Source organism: Tenrec ecaudatus, chromosome 1 (assembly GCF_050624435.1).
Source record: "Tenrec ecaudatus isolate mTenEca1 chromosome 1, mTenEca1.hap1, whole genome shotgun sequence".
Taxonomy (NCBI): Eukaryota; Metazoa; Chordata; class Mammalia; order Afrosoricida; family Tenrecidae; genus Tenrec; species Tenrec ecaudatus.
This window is the reverse complement of record NC_134530.1, coordinates 79,571,328-79,594,662: the sequence shown is the minus strand read 5'-3', so window position 1 is coordinate 79,594,662 and position 23,335 is coordinate 79,571,328. Positions and strand designations below refer to the sequence as shown.

At 53.5% G+C, this 23,335-nt stretch overlaps 1 protein-coding gene across 1 annotated transcript in view; it reads left to right on the top strand.

Annotated features, from left to right (window-relative positions):
• Positions 1 to 8,761: 8,761 nt before the first annotated feature.
• Positions 8,762 to 23,335, top strand: part of CDCP2 (CUB domain containing protein 2) — a 31,712-nt gene continuing 17,138 nt past the window's right edge. Inside the window, 2 exon segments of the mRNA XM_075533199.1 lie at positions 8,762 to 8,862; positions 9,927 to 10,030. Coding sequence (XP_075389314.1) covers positions 8,762 to 8,862; positions 9,927 to 10,030 — 205 coding nt within the window.

Below are 23,335 nucleotides of genomic sequence, written 5' to 3'. Positions count from 1 at the left end.
TCTTATAACCATCCATCATTCATACAAGGGGATGAAGCACACTTGGACACAGGTTGCCATCCATATTTCAAAAACTTTTTCTTTCTACATGAGCCCTTGGATCAGCTCCTCGTTCCCCCTCCCTCCCCGACCTGCTCCACTCTTTCAGCCCTCTCCAGGCCAGTCGCAGTTTCACAGAGTGAGCGAGGAGCACCCTGCAGTCCCCGAAGCCCTCCTGACCCTTGCGGGTTGCCCAGGCCCTGGTCGCAGTGCCCCCACCTCTCCTCACCTTGAGCTCCCTGGTGAGCCTGCGTGCAGCGAGGAGGCCCCGGAGGCTGAGCATGGCAGCGTCTGCATCCGGGCTTTCCGAGGATGCTGCACGGCTGGCTCCCCTTCTGGACGATGGGGTGCCTGACGGGGGAGCACTGTTGCCTTGACTGGGGTGACCGGTGGGCTGAGGGGAGACACAGGTAGGCAGGTTGGAGGCAGGAGCGAGCAGGGCTCTCTCATCGCAGCAGATCCCGAGGGCCTTGGCCACTCCAGGCGTCCGAGACCCCTGCTCAGACCTCTGCTTCCCCACACCTCCCTCGAGTGGGCCTGCAGTTGGGTAGAACTAGTACACAGTCAGACGTGGGTTCAGATTTCAGCCCAACCACTGAGTTGATGGGTGGTGGTGGGCAAATCCCTTAAGCGCTGTGAGTTTTGGCATCCTCATCTGTAAACTGGGGTCACTGTCTTCCTTCTCAACACAGATGTCAGGGGCACCTGCCCTGCGCCTACTGCTGAAATGTAGCGATGAACAAGCCACGGGTTGCCGCACCTTGTGGTGCTTACGGCGGTGGCCGGGACAGTAAGGAGCCCCGGGTCTCCACCAGCAAGGGATTGAATGGGATGGGGTCCACAGAGGACCTGGCACTGAGCCTGGCACATAGTAGATGCTCACTAAGTGCTTGTGGAATACACAAAGCAACGGAGGCCTTCCTTCTGGGCTCCGGTCAGCAAACAATGAAGCGGGGCTGATCAACTTCTCTTCAGGAGCCCTTGAGGGGTCTTGGGTGGCGCAGGGGCTGAAGCACTGGGCTGCTAACCTCCAGCCTGGCAGTTCAGACCCACCGTCTGCTCCCTGAGAGCAAGCTGAGGCTGTCTGCTCCAGGAAAGATTTGTCTCGAGAACCCGGAGATGGTGCCTCTCTGTCCCGCAGGATCACTACAGGTTAGAAGGGACTTGGTAGCAGTGGGTGTGGGTTGCTCCCATCTGTCAAGATGCCAGCCTTGGAAACTGTGCGGCAGGTCCCTCTGTCCCTCGGCTCGTTGTGAGCTGTAACTGCCAGACCACAGATAGCCACCACCACTACCACCCTTACCTCGGAGCCACCTGTGACACGCTCAACCACTAGCTGAAAGGTTGGTGGTTCCGACCCAACCCGAAGGTATCTTGGGAGGCAGGCCCGGAGGTCTGTGCCTGCCCAGACACAGCGTAGAGAGCTGAGCAGCAGTAGGCCTACTGTGGGTCTCCGGTGCCTCCCATGCGAGTCCTCGGCCACGACCAACCGCCACTCTCCCGGGGCCCGGCCATCACCGATTGAATTTCATTCTCGCTCACACTGAGCTCACAGTGTGGCACGGGCCCTTCACAAAGCTTAGCTCAGGACCCCTATTTTACCGACAGGGCAACTGAGGCTGAGAGGGGCGGTGACGGAGCGTGCCCATAGCTGAGTGGCCAGGTACACAGCGGGCAGAGCAGGAGCTCGGAAGATGCTTCCTTGTGGGCGGGGGTTCGAGGCTTGGTGTCAGTGCAAGGCAGGGCCTGCTGGGCAGGCTGCCCGGGATGGTGGCTGCGGAGAGGCTGAGCAGGCATGAGGGCAGGAGGACCAGGGGTGGGAGGGAAAACAGACGGCTTCTGGGAGGTGGGAGCCGGAGGCAGGGAAGAACAACCCTGGCGGTGTCCCCTTCTGTCACCTTGAACTTCCTGAACGTGCCTTGGCTTGTTACAGGCTCCAGCCAGACCTAAGAGGCAAGACTAATTGGGCATCAAAAGGGGAGTGGGGAGGGGCCGGGCTTGCTTTGTGTGTCTCCCCACGGTGGGGGGACTCCTGGTTTCCTGCAAACCCTCCTCCTAGACCCCCTATGGCGGGCAGGTCTCCGGGAGCTCCTGCCTGGTTGCTGGGGAGAATCCTGAGTGTGAATTCTGGCATGGCCCACCCTGGGCAGTTCTGCTTCCCAGGCTTCAGCCAGGACAAGTGCTCAGTCCTCGGTCACAGCAGGTGCCACTTGCTGGGCTAGTGTGGCAAGATGGTGCATCTGCAAACACACACTGCCCTCCCGCCAAGCTCCATTCCCCTCCCCCACCCCTGGGGGGTGGGGGCAATGGCATGCCCAGCACAGCAGGGGAGGGGAAGGGGAACCCCCTGGGGGTTAGAGCCCCAACCTGCTGCTCTTTCCACTAAGCCATTGTCAGAGCTAGGACCCTGCCTTCTTGGGGCGCGGGGAAGCCACTCACTGAGGGCACTTTGCCTGGTCCCCAAGCTCCTGTTCTGGGACTGTGGCCTTCACTGCGGCCCTCTGTTAGGCTGCGATGGGTCAGACCTGGAGGTCCAGTGAGAGGGTATGGAAGGGCCCAGAGCTGTTTGGCCCCTACGGGGGCGGCTATGCCAGCCCCTCTCACCTTCTTCCCGTTGGTACAGGAGCCCGAGCCCGTGAAGGTCACACCCTTGTCTGCAGGCTCTTGGGAAACCTCATCTGTGGCCCGTCTAGACTTCCGGGACATCATTCCCGGCGGCGTTGGGAGAACAGGGACGAAGGACTAGGAGAGAAGGAGCAGAGATCAATAGGGAGAGGAGAGGGAGGACGGTCCCAGCCCCCAGGGAAGTGCGGCTCCTCCGGAGTGACAGGAGCCAGTGAGACCCCACTGGCCACTCTGCCTCAACCCCTCCCTCCTTCGGGCGGTCAGTCAGACCTGTTCTCCCTCCCACCCTCTGTGTCCATCTTCCTCTCTGCCAGTGGTCCTCCGCCTCCCTGTGTACATTCTTGCTCCTCCTCACCTCCTCGGTCATGTGGGGACGCCCCCCACATACACACTGTGCCAACCCTTGGCCATTGGGTGCCCACTGAGGGAGCACGACCTGGCACAGCCCTCCACGCCAGCCGAGCGAGACCTGCAGGGGGCGGGGGTGGTGAGGGCAGTAGGAGTGGGTGTCCTCTGGGCCCCCACCTCCTGGCCTTTGTCCACAGGCAGGGCCTCAGCGTGCTTATTAAGAAAAAGACATGGCTGCCTGAGACCCAGCCACCCCCAGAGACGAAGCCACACTGCTCCAGAGCAGGCCCCTTTGTGGGCCCAGGGAGGCCTGGGGGGCTAGCTCCTGGCTAGCCCAGCCTTCCCCCCAAGTCCCAGTGACAGGATGCAGATGAGAAGCCAGGGGGTCCTGGTACAAGAGTGCACACAGAGTTCCCCCCGGGCATACACACAGACATGGCACACAGCAGGGCAGCCCCTGAGCTAGATGAGCCCAGAGCCGCAGCCCCATCTCCTCAGCCACACCCAGGGGTAAGCAGTGTACAGGGAGACACTGGCCTGCACCGCAGACAGACAGATATGCGCTTACACACGTGTGGACCAAGCCAGGGACAGCCCCTCAGACAGCCCCTTGCACGTCTGCAGAGAGAACACTGCTCGCAGACCGCTGGGCACCTGTTGGGATGGGTGTGTGCCCACGGACACAGAGGGGCGGACCTGTGCCTGCAGTGATGTAGCACTCAGCGGTGGGCATCTACGCACAGGCACCCACAGTATCTGCCGGGGGGGGGGGGGTGTATGCTCTGGCAGAGAGATGTCTTTACAGCATACCCAGGGAGGCAGCCGTCCACAGCGGACAGAGAGCGTGCACAGAGAAAGAAGGTCCGTGGGGTCCACAGGCTACACAGCGACAGGCACGCGGAGCACAGGTACAGCCAGGGCATGTCCACGCTCAGACGAGTCCACAGGGTACCCAGTGTCGAGGCATACGAATGGAGACGGGAGTACCATGACCAGCAGGCACACGTACACCCCAGAGAGGAACAGACATGCACAGTGACATAAACAGGTACCGGGCAGCAGAGCCCTTGGATAGCCTCCGCCCCGTGCCTACTCACCACGTCCAGGAGAGCCTGTGTGTGCCAGGCTCCGGCTGCTGCCACCGAGTCAGCTGTAAGAGGGGACGGTCTCCAGGCCGAGAGACCCCCTGGATGTTTGAAATGGTCTTCAGGACTCAGCCCTCGGGAGTCGGCAGGCAGGGCACTGCCAGGCACCCAGGGGCGACCAGTCTTGTGGGTAGCACAGGCACTCCCTAATGACCCTGGCCATTGGTGGGCCTTTGTTCTTTCTCCACACCTCCCCTGGGGGCCGGGAGACAAGCCCTGGGCAGGGGTGATGATTAGTGGGAGGGGCAGGTAGGCAGCGGGAGGCCCCACCCAGAGGTGACTTCAAGGAGAGGTGGGTCTGTGAAGCATGTGGAAGGCAGGGAAAGGAAGTGTGGGTCAGCATGTGAGACAGGCCACAACCGGCCGCTTCAGAAACCAGCAGGGTTGCCCGGGATCAACTAGAGGGAGCAGACGAACGTGCAGGGGATTAGCTACATCCCTTACCACCCACCCACCCACCCATGTCCTCACAACAGCCTAACGACAGAATAGCAGCCATTCTCTGCGCTTGGCAGGTGAGGGGGTGGGGCCTGGGGAGATGCCATGGCTTGCCTGAGGCCCCATAGCTAGTGAGTGCCCGAGCTGGGAATTGAGCCCAGCGGTGGTCGTGGTCCCAGGAGTTCTGTGTCTCTGACTGCACTTGGCCCCTGTGGACAGGGTGGGAAACCCAGGCTTCGCGCTTCAATGATCCGGGGTTCTAGCTGGCAAGGACACTTCCTACCAGGGTGCCCTGAGCAGTTCAGTGCCTGAGTGATGCACTGGTGAGGCCCCTGTGCCAAGCACAAGGATGGCAGCCAAGACCAACCCCCAGCCTGAGAGGAGGGCACACACAGAGTTGGCACTCGCCCTGCTTGAGAGTCGGGGGCTGGGACCACTTCCTGGAAGAGGTTGTGAAGGCCGCGTAAGAGCCCATCCAGGCAAGACGGGTGGGACCGTCCAGGCTGTGGGCCCAGTGTGAGAGTGCTGGTGTGTTCGTGTGGGTAGACTAGAGAAACAAATTCACAGATACCCATATGTATATAAGAAAGAGTTTCATATAAAGAGTAATTATATATTAAGAAAGCATCCCAGCCCAATCCAGATCAAGTCCATAAGTCTGCTATTAGCCCACATGTCCGGTACTAGTCCATGAATTCTTCTACAGACTCACGCAGCACATGCAACGACATCAAATGCATTACCATCACAGGCCAGTGGGTGGAAAATCTTGTGGATCCAGTGGCGGTAGAAGCATCTCAGCGCTGGTGTGGGTCTACACGTGTCCCCTCTGGCCCCAGGGCTCTGGCTCCATCAGCATGACTCCTTGTGTCATGTCAGCAGGAAGACGAAGCAGAGAGTGTGTGTCCTGCATCCAGGGAGGAAGACCGGAGTTCCCAGAATCCTCAGGAGAAGGCCATGTCCATACCGAAGCCTCATTGGCTGTGACTTGATTGACAGGCTAGACTCCACCCACTTGCTCACATTGACAGGAGATTTTGTAACTGTCAGAGCTGAGAAGGGCCGTGTGGGCACCATGTGGAGCTCACCCAGGGGAGAGGAGGGCCCGTCCCTGAGGCGGCTGGAGCCCTGGCACGGTCCCATGAGTGCTTTAGAGAGAGGGGAGTAGACAGTGTTTTGGGGTGGGTGGGAAGCAGGCAAGAGCAGAGGAGGCTACTGTGGCAGGAATTGTACTGTCATGGTTAGATGACCTTGAGCGTCTTCTGGCTCATAGCTGCCGATACAGGAACGAATAAAATGTTGCTGGTCCTGTGTCTGTGTCGTCTGCTACCCGTTCTCAGGGTGGAGCTCATCGCTGCAGCCCCGGTGCCAGTCGTCTTGTGGAGGGGCATTCTTTTTTCTGCTGCCCCTCCACTTCACCAGGCATAATACCCTTCTCCAGGGACTCATCCCTTCTGACATGGCCTACGCATTTGAGGTGGTGTGCTGCCATTGAAGGATGATTCTGGCTGTACTTTTTCCAGGGCAGATTTGCTTGTTCCTTCGGCCGTCCCGGTGCTGTCAGTGTTCATTGCCACCACCGTCATACCCATGCATCGATTCTTCTTCCGTCTGCCTTCGGTGTCCAACTTTCACACGCATAGGAGGCAATGGAAAAGACCCCGGCTGGGGTCAGGCGCACCTTAGACCTCAAAGGAACACCCTTGCTTTTCAACACTCTCCAGAGGCTTTGTGCAGGCGATAAACACAAAGCAACGAGTCATTTGGTCTCTTGGCTGTTGCTTCCATGAGCACTGCTTATGAGCCAAGCGAGATGAAATCCTTGACAACGTCAGCCTTTCCTCCTTGGACCACGATGTTGCCTATTGGTCTAGTTGTGAGGAGTTGGGTCTTCTTGACATTGAGCTGTCATCCGCACTGAAGGCGTCAGTCCTTGATCTTCATCAGCAAGTGCTTGGAGTCCTTCTCTCTTTCAGCGAGCAGGGTTGTGTCACCTGCGTATAGAAGGCTGTTACTAAGCCTTCCTCCAGTCCTGGTGCCCCATTCTCCTTCCCATAAGCCAGATCCGCTGATGATTTGCTCAGCATACAGATGAAATAAGTAGGGTGAGAGGACACCACTCACTCCTCTCCTGATCTTACACCATGCAGGAGTCCCTTGTTCTAGTCACACAATTGTCTCCTGATCCATGAATACGTTCCACATGAGCACAACGACGTTTCTGGAATTCCCATTCTTCTCAGCATGATCCATAGTTTGTTATGATCCACACAGTCACATACGTTAACATAGGCAATAAAACACTAGTAAACATCTTTCTAGGATTCTTTACTTCCATCCAAGATACAGCTGACATCAGCAATGGTATCCCTGATTCCATGTCCTCTTCTGAATCCAGCCTGAATGTCTGGCAGTTCCCATCAATGTACGGTGGCAACTAATGTTGGATGATCCTCGGCAAATTTTACTTACTTGTGTGTGATAGGTAGGCTTATTGTGCCAACCTGGCCAATAGGAACATGTGGGATTAATAAGGTCACAATTTATTGGAGGGCAATGTGATAAATGTACCAGCAAGCCCCACCCCTCTCTCTCTCGCTCTCTGGTGATCAGACCAGTGTGCTGCTGCTTTAGCTAGTTTTATGCCTCCACTTGTGAGCTACACTACCTATGGGTCAGCCAACCCGTGGGTCCTGTCACTAGAACTTGAGGTTCCTTCCAGACCTGCTTCACCACACTGCTGGTGTGTATATCACTTGAGCTTGAGGTGTCAGATCTTGTCATCTTGCATTACTTGAGCTCGATATCCCATCAGGGCCTGCTTCACTAAACTCCTGAACTGCTGACCATCGGTGACCCGCCCTGTTGTTTGCTGCCTGTGGCCAGACTGCCTACCTTGGCCTACGGAAGACTCAGCTGTCTACTTCCTTGACCTTGGATCCAGTAGCCCTCATGAGTTGAAGGACTTCCAGTATATTAACTGTTCCACAGAAGTGAGTTGACCTGAGCTTTCTCTACTGCTGTGTGGACTAATTAGCTGTTATATTCCTTCGTGCTGTATAAAATATATGTAAAATCACGATTGTCCTGGTTTTGTTTCTCTAGAGCACCCTGTCTAACACACCGTGAGGTCAATGATCTTGTTCGACAAGCTGTGCATTCCGTAGGGTCACCTGCCTTTGGGAGGGGTACAAAGATGGGCCCCTTCCAGTCAGCTAGCCACATAGCTGCCTTCCTGTTTCCTGAGATCGCCAGAGGACACAGCCTTGCTTGCCAAGAGCAGAGAGGATTTGAAGCACTTGCTGAAGGTCAAAGACAGTGAATATTCTTCCGTATGACTGACACCTCCATGTAAACTAAACAAAAATCCTCACAACCGGACCAGTCGGTGACACCGTGATACACGGACAAAAGACTGACGTGTCAAGGGTTTCATTCATTTGCACCCCCAATCACGCCCACGGAGGCCGCGGCCAAGAAAGCAGAGGGCGCACCGCATCGGGCAGAGCATCTGCACGCGACCTCGTCCACGTGTTAGAGCAAGGAGACGACCTGAGGATGAAGGTGCTCCTGACCCGAGCGTGGTGTTTTCAGTGGAATGTATCTTGGTCCTCCTGTGAATGGGAAAGGTAGCGACGAGGAGAGAAGACTGAAGCATAACGGGTGCTCGTGGGTTACAGTGTTGGCCACGACTGTGGCCAGTGCCACAGCGTCCCGGAAGGACAACCACGTCTGTCCGGAGAAAGTTCAGCCAGAAAGCGCTTTAGAAGCAACGATGGAGCCACTCGGTCTCACGGACTTGGGACGCATTTCAATCCCTGGAAAAGAGCATCACGCATGGCAAAGCAGGGGTTCAGTGGGAAAGAGGAAGGACCTTAACGGACTGGATTGGCACAGTGGCTGCATCCATGGGCCTCAAACATGCCAACAATGGAGAGGATGATTCGGGCCTGGCAGGATTTGTTCTGTTGCTCAGAGGGCTGCTACGAGTCGGAATTGAACCGACGGCACCTATTAAGAACAACAAGCTGGGACTGTGAAGGAGAAGGCAGGAACGTGCCATGTCTCCCCAGTCACACCCAAGCCTGGCAGGGGCTCTGCAGAGAGAAGGCGCGTGGGGAATACGTGTTGGGCTGAAAGGAACCACATCAAAACAGCCCCGGACGATGGGAAGAGCCATTCACCTTCTGTTGGCCCATGCCCTTCAGGGTGTTCTGCAGCTGCAGCTTCTAGCACTGGGCCGGGCACACCAGCCCACGGACACCGGGTACATGCTGACCATGCAGCCCTCTGCCGGGTTTCTAAGGCTGGGCATCCTCATAGAAGCAGACAGCCTCGCCTTTCTCCCAAGGAGCAGCTGGTGGGCCTGAACTACCGACCTTGCTGTTAGCAGCTCAGCGCTCAGGAGAGGCTGCCGCCAGCGCATGCAGCAATATCTCCGTGGGTCCTTGGAGGAGTGGGCATTGCATATTCCTGGCCAGACCCATTGTTGCAGGAAAATCCCGAAAAACCAAATCCCTTGCCGTCCAGTTGATGCTGACTTGTGGCCACCACGTGTGTGTCCGAGTGGAACAGTGTCCGAGCAGGAGATCGGCGGAAGGACACGCCTAAGTCCTGCTTTTGAGATGTGCTGGGTACATTTAGGCTGCCAGCCTTGCAGCCAACAGCCATCCGGAGCCACTCACACAGCCGGCTCCAATTAGGGGCTGCGAGTCAGCCTTCTAATGCTGCTCTCCCGACTACGTTCTTCCAGACGGGAATTCCAGCCCCACCATCCTCTTGTCCTCTGGCCCAGGTCCTCAGGTCTCAGGGACGCGCGCCTCGCTTGTGGACTCCTCAGCGCCGCCTTTTGACTCTCCCATGGGCGAGGGACGAGGCAGTCTCACGAGGACCTACTGTGTGCTTTAGTACGGGTTCCCACAGTTGAGCCTCACAGCAACCTTAATACTGACAGATGAGAGGACTGAGGCCCCGAGGGGTTAGGTGACTTGTTCAAGGTAGCCAGGTAAGGTAGCCTAAACTGGAATTGAACCCAGAACTCTGCCCCCAGAATCGTGCCCTTTCTCTACCATATTTCCTCCTGGGCCCGGCCGCCTCCCTTCCCGACCGCAAGTCTAGTGCAGATCTCAGAATGTGTCAACCTAGTGACGCTCGATGCATCACCTTAGGGTGGGTGGAGGAAGAACCTGGGGATCAGTTTACTAATTCGAGGGACGATGAATTATTCACACCGCCATTAACTTAGAGGCCCTATCGGTCTCACTCCCTTCCCCTGCTCCAGACCCCCAGATCCTGGGGCCTCTGGTCTCCCCGCTGCCTTGAGCTCTGCAGGCCTGTGGGGGCCCCTGGCGAGGAGATGCTGGCAGAGCTGGGGTCCTGTTTGCTGCTGGCAGCAGCACTGCTGGGCCCAGGGCCCAGGGCTCGTGCCATGAAAGGTAGGAGCCCTCTGCAGGGGACGGTCGGGACGCAGAGACGGGAGGGAGGCTGGGCAGACCATCTGGGGCTCTGGAGACTTCCGCGTGGGAACCAGAGGCTAGAGGGTCTTTAAGGGCATTTGATCGAGATGAGGATACCTCTGTTTCTGGAATGGGGCAAAGGGAATGTTCCTTTGGGTTCTGATTTACTCTAGGGCTTTGTATGCATGTCATCTTCACAAGGAACTTCGCAATGCCGGTTTTACAAAAGAGGAAGCTGAAGATGAGAGAGGCAAACGAACTAAAAAACCAAGCTCCTTGCTACCCAGCCAGAGTAGACGTGTCCTGGTAGGTTTCCAAGGCTGTGGATCTTCACGGTGCAGACAACCTCATCATTTGCCGGCAGAGCAGCTGGCGGGCTCAAACTGGTGACCTTGCAGCCCAACACACCACCAAGACCACTGAAGTTGTATTGCTGGCAGCACAGTCGTATCCCATCTAAGGGGGGACGGCGAGGGGGCGCCGCTGAGCCGTTTCTATTCTCCAGGGCAGTTTCCATGGCCAGCTGCGAGAGATGACTCAGCAAGTTAAAAGTAATACTTCCAAATTTGAGCGCCTTCCTGGGTCAAGATCTGCTGTAAGATCTTCCCCTCTGCCCAAAGAGCTTCTCGGTGTGCAGTGTGCAGGGGCTGGTCGTCGGATGGGTCTGGTGGGCAGAGAAGCACATTTCTTGCCATCTAGGGTCTGTGCGTGGACATCCATCTTACTGTGATTGTCTCCCACAAGCCAGTGAGATTTGGACAAGCAGCCCCAGGAGGCCAGCCCAGGGCACTTCTGTCCCCACTACCTGTACCCACAGAGGACCCGACACACTCTCTCTGGGGGTCTCAGCCTGACAGGCCTCCTTTGCCCCCTTGGTCTTTGCTCTACCCTGCCAGCATGTTGCTCTCCCACAGTGGGCTGACCACCTGTGGGCCAGGTGGTCGGGCTGGCCACGTGGACGGGAGCACAGGTGAACGCTGGTGATCACAGCCCAGGCTGAGTCCACACTGTGCATGCCAGGGGATCGGGTCAGTCCGAAGACTTCTCTCCCACAGGCTTGGGCTTGGATGGTGCCCCTGCCAAGAGGGCCAGGACTGAGGAAACCCAAAGCCCAAACCCACCGCATCAAGTCAATTCTGCCTCATGGCGGCCCTGTGGAGGCTTCCGAGGCTGTGAGCCTGTACAAGAGCAGACAGCCTCGTTTCGTCCCTTAGAGTGGCTGGTGGATTTCAATCACCCACCTTCAGGTCATCAGTTCAACGCTGCCCCAGCACCACCGTGGCTGCAAAGGGAAACAAGACTCAGAGCTCGTCTAGACCAGTGGTTCTCAACCTTCCTCATGCCGCGACCCTTTCATACCGTTCCTCATGTGGTGGTGACCCCCAACCATAAAATTATTGTCGTTGCTACTTCATAACTGTCATTTTGCTACTGTTATGTATCAGGACCCCGTGAAAGGGTTGTTCCATCCCCAAAGGGGTTGCGACCCACAGGTTGAGAACCACTGTCCGAGACCAAATCTCACCAGTGAAAGCCAGGCAGGGGGCAGTGGTCACTTTAGAGCCCCGTCAAGTAAAGGACCCATGCATGCTTTTGCGCTCCTGGCGCTCTAAAGCTGTCCAAAAGATGGATGTTAGGTGTTTGGACAGAGTGGGATTTCAGAGTTGGCCAGAGGCCCCATTTGCTGTGGACGTGCCCCTGGCTGCAAAGAGTAGATTCTTACCTTGGGAACCAGCTGGCCCTGAGTCCACAGGGTGCAGGATAACTGCTCCCTTAGGGCTTCCCGAGCTGTAAGTTGTCCCAGGGGTAGACCACCTCATCTTTTCCCCAAGGAGAGGCTGGTGGGTTAGAACTCCTGACCTTTGTGATTCAGTGTCCAACACAGAACCCACTACACCACCAGGCTCCTTGGTCCCCAGGGCCAGCAGATGAAATCGCAGTTCTTGGGTGCAGCATTCAGTGGGCTCCACAATGTGTGCCTCAGGCTGCCAGCGCGCTGAGGCTGCTGCCCGGAAAGCCCTCCGTCCCAGGTGGAAGGTGGAACCAACCAGCTCATCCTTCAAGGCTCAGGTCAAGTACCACCTCCTCCAGAGTCCTTCCACGCCCCTGCATAACCCTGGCAGGCTCCCTTCTGGAGGGCCAGCCCCTCTGCCCCTGCAGGCTTTGTAGGCTGCTCCGGTGGCTCTCACTTGAGGCAGGTCCATCCTGTTTTCCCTCTCTGCTGTGGGCCTGCGCACACTGGGGTTCAGTAAAAGCCAGAAGCACCTCGCGTTCCTAGCGGCTTATGCAGGACTCAGGGAGAACATGTGCTTTACCAGCTGCCCACAGGGGTGGGCACCCAGGATCCCACCCTGCACCTGGGGGATGGGAGGAGCTAGCTGTTCTAGCTATCGGGACTTCATGGCCTTGGGGAGAACCTGGGTCCAGGTGCCTGGCTGTGTCCTGGAACAACACCTGCCCCGGTGTGGGGACCTGGGGTGACCTGGGTGGGTGTCTGGGAGTTCTCACAGCTTTTCTTGTATGAGTGAAGCTATTCCACATCTTATGGCCAGGGCTGGGGACAGGGGGAGGAGATAAGATCAGCATTGGACAGACTGTCCCCTCTGTCCTTCTGCCATAAAGGCACCATCTCTGCCCCAGGGCCAGGTGGGGAGCCAGTAGTGTGCCAGGGTGTGTGTCTGCTCAGCCTTCAGCGCTCACAGCAACCCCATGAGGGAGGCAGGGGCCATTATGCCCATTTCAGAGATGACTTATTGAGGCCCAGGGAGGCTGTGGGGTGTCGTTCTCTCACGAGCACAGTGTCCTGTTCCTTCCCTGAAAATGTGCCCCAACCCGTCACACCTCCTCATTCTTCCTCCAGGAAGCTTGTTCTTCCTCAGGAGCGCACGCCCTCTCTCTGGGCCTCCAGTCCCCACGTGGTCTTGTCATCCCGTCCGGTCACTGCACGACTTGGCCTCATTGGTCTCACTCCTTCCCCACCTCCCGGCTCTCAGCTCTCCAAGTCAGGAGGCCCATTCAGACCAGGCTGGGCCCAGGGATTCTCTCTTTTTTGGGGGGGTGGGGGGGAATATAATTTTATTTTATTTATTTAATTTTTAAAAATCGTTTTATTAGGGGCTCATACAACTCTTATCACAATCCATACATACATCAATTGTGTAAAGCACATTTATACATTCATTGCCCTCATCATTCTCAAAACATTTGCTCTCCACTAAAGCCCCTGGCATCAGGCCCTCATTTTTTCCCCTCCCTCATGAACTCTTGATAATTTATAAATTATTATTTTGTCATATCTTGCCCTGTCCAACGTCTCCCTTCACCCCCTTTTCTGTTGTCTGTCCCCCAGGGAGGAGGTCACATGTAGATCCTTGTAATCAGTTCCCCCAGGGATTCTCTTAATGGAGCTCGCTTGAAATGTGTTCCTCAGGATTCATTTGGTTGCAAATGACAGACACCCAGCCAGGCAGAGTTGAAGGGAGAGGTGGGATGCCAGGCTCTGTAGCCAGGAAGGCAGGCCTCAGGGGAGCCTGCAACCAGGGCACCATGTCCAGAGTGCGGTCTGCTGTCCAGCTTTCTCCCAGCCTGGGGCCAGAGGAGCCTGTTCCTCTCCAGGCATCCCAGAGAGGACTCTGGCCGGGCCGAAGCCCATGCCCGCCTCAGGTGCCAGTCACTGTGGTAGTGGGAGGGGCCCTCAGGACCAAGACAAGCCCCTGCCCCAGAGGGAGGCTTACCACCTAGAGGCAAAGGAAGGGAGCAGCCCTAAAGCAGGGCATTTTGTTGTAAAAGAGGAGGGGCTGAGGAAACCGAAACAACAGACACCCGCAACAGCAAGCGATTTCCCTTTCCAGGTCTCAGTGTTCTCATCTGCAAAACGGGGCCAAGGGCTCCCAGTCTGCTGCTTTGGGGGATGGTTGTGAGGATGGTATGCTGTCGTTGTTGGGTGCCATCAAGATAGTTTCGACTCACAGCGGCCCTCTGCAAGAGAAGGACACCCCCACCCCCGTCCTGCGACAGCCTCGAGATGGTTCTTAGGTTTGAGCCATGGATGCAGCCGCTGTGTCTGTCCACGTCATGGAAGGGCTTATTGTTTCGCTGCCCCTCCACCAGGGCGATGTCCTTCTCCAGGGACTGGTCTCTTCGGGCAGCACGTCCAAAGTATTGGAGACGAAAAGTCTCGCCATGCTTGCCTCCAAGGAGCGTTCTGGCTGTACTTCTTCCAAGACAGATGTGTTCCTTCTTTTGGCCGTCCGCCGTACTTTCGATGTTGTCCACCAACACCATAGTTCAAATGCATCCATTTTCCTTCGGTCTTCCTTAGGCAATGCCCAACTTTCACCTGCATATGAGGTGGTTGAAAGTATAAGATCGTGCGTTTACAGTTATATACCCTGAACCTGGCGGTGCCGGTGGATAGGCACGGGGCGGCGGTCTGAAAGCGGGCAGGGTCAAGGTTGCCCGGCAGGAGAAAGAGCAGGCTGTCTGCTCCTGTAAAGACCTCCAGCCTCAGAACCCCGGCAGGGGTTGCTGTGCGTCAGAATGGACCAAACGGCAGTGGGTGTGAGGATCTGCTCCCTGTCAGATACTGTTCCGCAGCAGAGCCAAACAGACACAAGCCCTTGCCCTGATCCAATTTACACTCAGGAGAGGAGCAACTGGCAGAGGTGAATAAAGAAGCTAAGCAGCACGCTGTGTGGTCATGAGTGCTACGGAGAAAGCACCCCAGAGACGGGGAGAGCGCTTTGCCCGCGCACAGGGCCTTGGGAAAAGCCTCATGGGGTGACTGGCATCCGCTGGGGCTGCCCCAGCAGTGGTGGCTCAAAGAACAGAGATGTATCGCCTCACAGTCTGGAGCTCAGGGTTCTAGTCTTCCACGCCCTCCAAAGTCTCTGGGGGACAATCCTTGCTGGTCCCTGCCAGCCTCTCGTCGCCCCCGCACTCTTGGTTTGCAGATGTGTCTTCCTGTAACTGTCTGCCCTCGGTCCGTGCCTCCGTTAGGGGTCACCGCTCAGACTGGTTTAGGATCCACCTGCTGCAACATGACCTTAAGTTAACCGACAACAGCCTCATGGGCTCTGGCTTGGAGCGGAGCCCTTCCACAGGGACCAGGCGGGAGGACTTCAATGGACCTCTGGGGGACCCAGGCCAGCCCATTACAGGAACCAAGAATATGGTAGCTTAAAAGAGACTTTTAGTTATGAAAAATCGGAAATCCACACAAAGTAGAGGAACGTGGTCCGATGAGTCTCCATGTTTCCTTCAGCAATGATCGACCTCCTGACGTTCTTGTTCCTCCTGTCGCAACTGGAGAAATTGAAGGCCAATTTCTGGATCACATTGCACCTCAGGATAGCTCTCTAACCGAAAATTATATATATATATGAGGCTTCTGAAAGATTATGGGAAAATGATGGAACTCAAAGATGCTGGAATCTTTCCATGAACTTTTTGAAGCCTCTCTTAAACACGTACACACATGAGGGGACTTTAAAAGTTTGTGGGAAAATTTGCATTATCTTTTATTTCTACTTTTCCATGACATTTTTGAAGCCCCTTCGCATCTCTGTGTGTATGTGTGTGTAGATAGACAGACATAAAGATAGCTTAAAAAGTACTGGTACGAACCGTAGAAACCTATATTTAGCAAAAATATCGACATGCCCAGATATTGTTTCTTCCCCCCCCAACAGCTTTGTTGTCATGTAATCCGCACATCATACAGTTCAATAGTCCGTCCCATCAAGAGGAGTTGTACATCATCACCACGTCGGTTTTAGGAGAGTTTCTTCAATCTTGTACTCACTGTCATTGCCTTCCTACTTCCCCACCTCCCCTGCGGCACCCCCGGGAACCCTCATCCAGCTACTGTCTCGATAGATTGACCTACGATGGATTTCATACAGAAAAACGTTAAAAAAAACCAACACAAATAAGAAAGCACAACAGACAAAACCCCAAATTGAAAAGAAAGCAGAAAATATTAAAAAGTAGAACTTATTAGCTGGGTCGTAGGGGAGATCGAATGATAGGGTGCTAGATTTTAACCTAATTCTATCTGCAACAAACTACTTTCTTTTTTTTTTAACAAACTACTTTCTAATGCATTCTAAGCGTTAGAAGCTATTGTTTCTTGACACTTCCTCCATCTAGACCAGTGATTCTTAACCTGTGGGTTGCGACCCCTTTGGGGGTCGAACGACCCTTTCCCAGGGGTCGTCAGATTCATAACAGTAGCAAAATGACAGTTATGAAGTAGCAACAATAATAATTTTATGGTTGGGCGTGGGTCACCACCACATGTATTTAAAGGGTGATGGCGTTAGGAAGTTTGAGAACCACTGATGTAGCTCTATCCACTTCTGAAGGCAGTAGTTTCATCTTCCTGCTGGCATAGTGGATTATATGTTGGGCTGCTAACCTCCAGGTCAGCCGTTCAAAACCATCCGCCCTAGTGAGGGAGAAAGATGAGTTTTCTGTTGCCCTAAAGATTTACAGCCTCAGCAACACACAGTGGAAGTCGTCTGTCCTATGGAGTTGGAGTGGGAATCCACTCACGGGCGGTGAGGCTCTTTCCCCTGGAGATTCGCACACCAACTTACAACCACCTCAAACCAACAGTTTTGACGTTCTCGTCAGTGGTCTCTGACACGTAGGTCTCCTCCGTCAACATGGAGTTGATGGAATAAGGTTACTCAACAAAATCCTTACAGGACGCTCTTGGTAGCCACAGTGAGTGAGCAAGTACATTACACATTTTTCTTTTTAAACTCTATTATTAATTGGAATTTAATACACATATCACATCATTCCATAATTCAATCACATTTGGCAGAATTGTACAATTGCTCCCGCAATAAGTTTCCAAACACGTTTCTCTACATAGAGACCTTGACCTCCTCCCCCTTCACCACCCCCTGCGGCACCCCCTCCCCCTGAAACCCTTATTCTACTCGTCGCCTCATCGATGCTGGAAGCCAGGTCCGGTCCAGCATGTGTCGTAGGGGGATCTGCTGACGAACCTAACTGTTCAAGTCAGGCTTATGCCTTTAATCGACACGCATCGCGATGTTTAGTGACCACGTTCCTCCTACCCCTCAGTTGTGGACAGAGGGAGTTCACCCGAGGCTTATGTCCTGTGTCCTATTATTGTGATGGGAAAAAAACAAACATATCTCTCAGCACCATTTTCCTGGCCTTTTCCTCCCCAATGCAGTTTTCCATTTTTCTTAAAATTTCTTCCTAAAGAAGAATTTCTTTGCTTAAAATTATAATCTCCTATTAGCCTTCACCAAGATCTATGAAGACTCCTCTTTGGCTTTTTAGAAACCATAACCTTCTGAGCCAACTTCTGCGCCATGAGTTTGGCCCACGTAATCTACTTTATCGATTGGACGCTTTTTTGAAGGCAGCCTAACGAGACGAAGGCAACGTGTCTGCAGCTATCTGATGGGTGCAGAGGCATGCTCAAACACATTTGGCCTGTAATAAACCCATGCAGCTATGAACGGGAACCCCACCAGCACATTTCTGACTAACTCTTGTATATATGTCCACTGCCGATTGGTCCAATTCTGCCCCGCAGTGACCCTGCAGGACAGACTAGAACGGCCCACAGGGTTTCACAGGCCGCAAGCTTTACAGCAGCATGGCTCAAATGCATCCGTTCTTCCTGGTCTCCCGTATTCAATGCCCAACTTTCACACACATATGCTAAAAACAGAACTCACCACCACCCAGTCACTTCTGACCATTGAAAATACCATGCCCAGGTCAAAGTAGCATCCTTGCTTGACGACACTTGACAAGAGGGCTTGTACTGCACGCAGATTTACCCACGCAGGGCGTCTTTGATCCCTTGACTGCTGCTTCCATGAGCATGGATTGTGGATCCAAGCAAGATGAGATCCTTGACCACTTCCATCTTTCCTCCATTGATCATGTTTATTAACTATTGGTCCAGCTGTGAGAGGTTTTGGTCTTCTTTACCTTGAGTTGTAATCCACACTGAAGGCTACAGTCCTCGATCTTCATCAGCAAGGGCCTCAAGCCCTCCTCCCTTTCAGCAAGCCAAGTTGTGTCATCTGCACATTGCAGGTTGTTCATGAGCCTTCCTCTAATCCTAATGGCACATTTTCCTTCACATAATCCAGCTTCACGGATGATTGGCTCATCATGCAGAGTGAATACGTATGGTGAGAAGACGCAAGCCCGATGCTTTCCCGACTTTAAGCCGTGGACTATTTCCTTTTTGTCTGCACAACTGCCTCGATCCATGTACAGGTTGTGCATGAGCACAATGGAGTGTTCTGGAATTCCCGTTCTTCCCAAGGCTATCCATAGTTGATTACCCAAAGAGTCAGATGTACTTGCGCAGTCAATTAAACACAAGGAAATATCTTTCTGGTGCTCTCTGCTTTGGGCCAAGCTCCATCTGGCATCATTGGTTCCACAGCCTCTTCTGAATCTGCCCTGGCCCTCTGGGAGCTCCCTGTCAATGTGCCGCAGCAGCGGTTGGTGAATAATCTTCAGCAAACTTTTACCTGCAAGGGATATCAGCTATATTGTGCACTAGTTTGAGCATTCTGTTGGGTCGCCTTTCTGTGGAATGGGTACAAATGTAGATCTCTTCCAATCAGCTGGCCAAGTAGCTGTCTCCCAAATTCCTTGGCATAGACTAGTGAGTGCTTCCAGCAATTCATCAGCTTATTGAAGCATTTCAATTGTTAATCCATCAATTCCTGGAGCCTTGGGCTTTTTGTTGTTGTTGTTTTTCGACTAATGCCTTCAGTGCAGCTTGGACTTCTTCCTTAAGTATCGTTGGTTCTTGCTCATATGCGACCTCCTGAAACGGTTGTTGAATATTGAGTAATTCTTTTTAGTACAACGACTCTGTGTGTTCTTTCCATCTTCTTCTCATGCTTCCTGAATCATTCAATATGTTGCCCACAGAATCTTTCAATATTGCAACTTGAAGCTTGATTTTATTTTGTCTTGAGTTCTTTCAGGTTAAGATATGTTGAGTGTGTTCTTCTCCGGTTTTCTGACTCCTGGTCTTTGGACATTTCACTGTAATATTTTACTTTGTCTTCTTGAGCTGCCCTTTGAAACTTCCTGTTCAGCTCTTTGACTTCGGTATTTTGTCCAGTTGCCTTAGCTACTCTATGATCAAGAGTAAATTTCAGTGTCTCTCCTGACATCCGCTTTGATCCTCTCTTTCTTTCCCGTCTTTTTCATGAACCTTTGCTTTCTTCATGAAGGATGTGCTTGATGTCCTCACACAGTCCATCCGGTCTCCGGCCACTAGTGTTTAATGCATCAAATCTGTTGAAAGGGCCACAGACCGCCCAACGCACAAACAATCCTCTCTTGGAAGAAGTACAGCCAGAGTGCTCCTAAGTGTCAAGGATGGTGAGACTTCGTCTTACACACTTTGGACGTGCTGTCAGGAGAGACCAGTCCCTGGAGAAGGACATCATGCTGGGTAAAGTGGGGGGCAGGGAAGGAGAGGACGGTCCTCTGAGAGATGGACTGACACGGCGGCTGCAGCACAGGCTCAGGCACAGGAACAATGGTAAAGATGGTGCAGGACCAGGCAGTGTTTGGTTCTGTTGTGCACCGGGTCGCTATGGGTTGGAACTGAGTCAATGTCACCGAACAACCACAACAATACTGATGTGAAAGCTGAGCAATGGATAAGGAAGCTCAGAGAACTGATGCCTTTGAGCTGCTGTGCCGGTGAAGACTGCTGACAGGACCGCGGGCCCCCAGAAGAACAAGTAAAGTTCAGTCCGAATGCTCCTTCGCAGCCAGGATGGTGAGACAGGACACGTTGTCCGGAGGGCCCATCCCCTAGAGAAGGACATCGTCCTTGACAGAGGGTCGGTGAAAAAGAATAGAGACCCCCAGCAAGACCCCCCTTGGTTGCAACACGAACCCAAATATAGCAATGTGTGTGAGGCCAAGGGACTAGGCCGCGCGTCATACAGGTGTAGGTGGGCTTGCTATGAATCGGGATACATTCAATGGCGCCTATAAAACCCTCGTTTGAATTTAAGAAAAGTTCAGGGGATGCTTTTGGTTTAAGGTGTAACGATGGTCTCAGGGCAATAGTCTTTGAGAGGTTCATCCCGTCTCCACGGCTTCTGTGTCTACATTTTCAAAATCACGAGTTAGGACCCCAGCACTCTCTACAGGTAGCCGATGAGTTTCTTTTCATTTCTTTTGACTTTCATTATGAACTCACCGTGTTCTATAAACCTGCATCAGATACGTGTCTATCCACTGCAATATTTGGTGAGGCTCAAATGCACGACCTTTAGCCAGTGGGAGCCCCTTCGAGTAGGCTCCTGTGTCTTTGGACACAGCCCTGGTAACTTTCAATGACGTCTTTGCTTCCTGCCAGGACAAGGTACCCCAAGTGTGTCTTGTATGTTTCCGGTCCTAGACCTGCGAGCAGCCACTTCTCCAAAGAGCCCCGTTCCTTTCCAGTTGGAAATAATATTCTGGATCCAAGTCCTACAGGTGAAGCATGATGCGGAGTTCATCACAGCTTCCAGGCCTTCTCGTGGGCAGAGCTAGGCTATTAACTTTTTTTTAAAGAAATAAAAAAATCTTAAGTCCCTACCGACATTTCCGATTCAAATGGAAGGTTACAAGGTGTTTACTTTAAATTTTTATTTTCTCTGGATCTCTTTTCTCTTACACTGAGAACCTTGGCAGCGATTTACCGAATTCCTTTCTTCCACTATATATTATTCTTGCAAAATAGCGATTGTTAATATTATCACCAATAGCAAGTCTGCTGAATGGAGTTGAATACTTGTCTGTGGTTCACTTTGTCTCCAGGATGCCCTGCTAGGCAGGCACAATCACGTGCCATGTTTCATAGTGATTTGAAATCCTTTCCTCTATGTTCCTGTGCGTCCAACTTGATCTATTGTTGGTGGTGGGTGCAGCCGGGGGTGGGACTGCTGTTAAACAAAACACCCAATCTCTATGCCATCAAGTTGATTTCTACTTATCATGACCCCCATAAAGAGTCTCAGAGGCTGCAAATTTTTATGAGAACAGTCTCATCTTTCTCTAGCAGCTTTGAACTCCTAGTGGCTTTGAACTCCTGACCTTGAGGTTAGCAGTTTACTGCTTACCTGACAATGCCACCGGGGCTCTTTAAACATAATTAGGTTTACTGGTTTCAGTTTGCTTGAGAATTTTAGGAGGTTATTATATATATATATAAATTCTATACAATATTTAGCATTGTTAAAAAGTCAAAAGACAAGGCACAGTGGTCACACATTCAGCTACCAACTGCAAGGTCAGCAGTTCGAAACCACCAGCCGCTCCACTAGAGAGGGATGAAGATTTCTACTCCAGTGAAGGTTTACAGCCTCAGAACCTCCCCGGTGGGCCGACCCTGTCCAGCAGGGTTGCTCTGAGTCCGAAAGGGCTCGGGAGCAGGAAGTGAGCATCCCGTTCCCTCCCCTCTGTGTGCGGCTTCCGTGGCAGACAAAGACTTTTATAAGCTTCCATATAAGCTTCCACAAAAGCGGCCTGCACACTGCACCCGACCTCCTCTGACGTCCTAAGGGCGCAGGGAATCAAACTCAACATCAGCCCCAGGCCAATCCTATGGGGCAGAGACAGACCTGCCTCCCGCTCCGCCCTCTTACCACTTCTCACACCAGCTGTCCCTCCCACAGCCCTCTCTGATGGACTAGAAAATTCACCGCAACGCCCAAACAAACAAAAACAAACCCTCACAGACCGCATTCAAGATGATGGGGTTTGTGAGGGAGGTGAAGAACGTACCATCCAGGACCAGAGATGCTGAGGAGACAGTTCTTTGGGCCAGGTGTGCTTCTTGTCTGCCTCTGCCTCTCGGCCGCACAGCCCCTTGGCCTGTGCCTCACTGGGGCAAGGCTTACAAGCTTCTTTTAGGGGTGCTGGTAAATGCCCAAAGGGCAGCTTCTCTGCCGCAAGCAGTAGCTCGCATGTACTCAGCCCAAGCTCCTGGGCCCCCAAATCCTGGGCCCCCAAATCTTCCCCAGTTAAGTGGCTGGAGGCGCCCCCTACTCTGAAAGCAAGCCTCCAGCCCCAAGGCACTCAGGGTTCTTGCTCCTGTGGGCTGAGAAGCCCGCCCGGTGCTGGGGCTGCCCCTGTGTCTCTGCCCCCCAGCCCGCTGGCTCCTGGTGTGAGCGGGTGCAGGGCAAAGGGATCTTCAGCTCCCGACTCTTCTTTCAGGATGGTAGTGAGATCCCCTTTCTGCTTCAGAGTTGGCCCATTTTTTTCCTAGAATAGTTTTACTGGTATATAAGTCACATGTCACACAATCTAATCCTTCAGTCGTATGAAGAAGAGTTGTGCTATCGTATCACAACCGATTTCAGAACGTTTTCTTTAACGTTTCAGAATGTTTTCATGTCGCACGGTTCAACCGGTCAATCACATCAAGAAGGGATGTCCAATCATCACCACAGTCAGTTTTACGGCATTCCCTTCTTCTTTCCTGTGCTTATTGTTATTCGTGTAATTATTACTATTATTTGATAACTCATTTTACTGGGGCCTCTTACAGCTCATATCATAATCCATTCATCCATCGTATCAAGCACCTTTGCACACAGGTTGCCATCATCCTTCTCAAAACATTTTCTTGCTACTTGAGCCCTTGGTCTCCGCCCCTCTTTTGTGCTGGCCCATCATCTGCCCCGTTGTCATTGGCGTTGTCGGTGCCGCCGAGTCGGCTCTGACCGACAGCGTCCCTGTGCACAGCGGAACAGAACTCTGCCCGGTCCGTGCCAGCCTCACAAGGGCTCTTGTGCCTGAGCCCATGGTTGCAGCCACTGTGCCCGTCCTTCCTGTCGAGGGCTGCCCTCTCTTTCCTTGCCCCCATCTCTACCAGCACGATGTCCTTCTCCAGGGACTGCTCTCTCCTGGCAACATGTCCAAAGTCCGAGAGACATGGTCCTACCATCCTTGCCTGGTAAGAGCACTCAGGCTAGACTTCTTTCGAGATAGATGTGTTTGTCCTTTTAGCAGTCCACCGTACGTCCAATATTCCGGGCCAGCGCGGTAATTCAAACACACCGATTCTGGTTCAGCCTTCCATATTCAGTGTCCAACTTTCACATGCATATAAGGTGATTACACCCAGGTGAGATGGCAAAGGAGACCAGCACCTTCCTCAGGGCCCCACACACCGTTTGCATGTGGCCACCCAGCCACTGGGTGGGAGTTACAAAGCTGGTGGCTAGAAGACGCACGCATTCCGAATGCTCCACA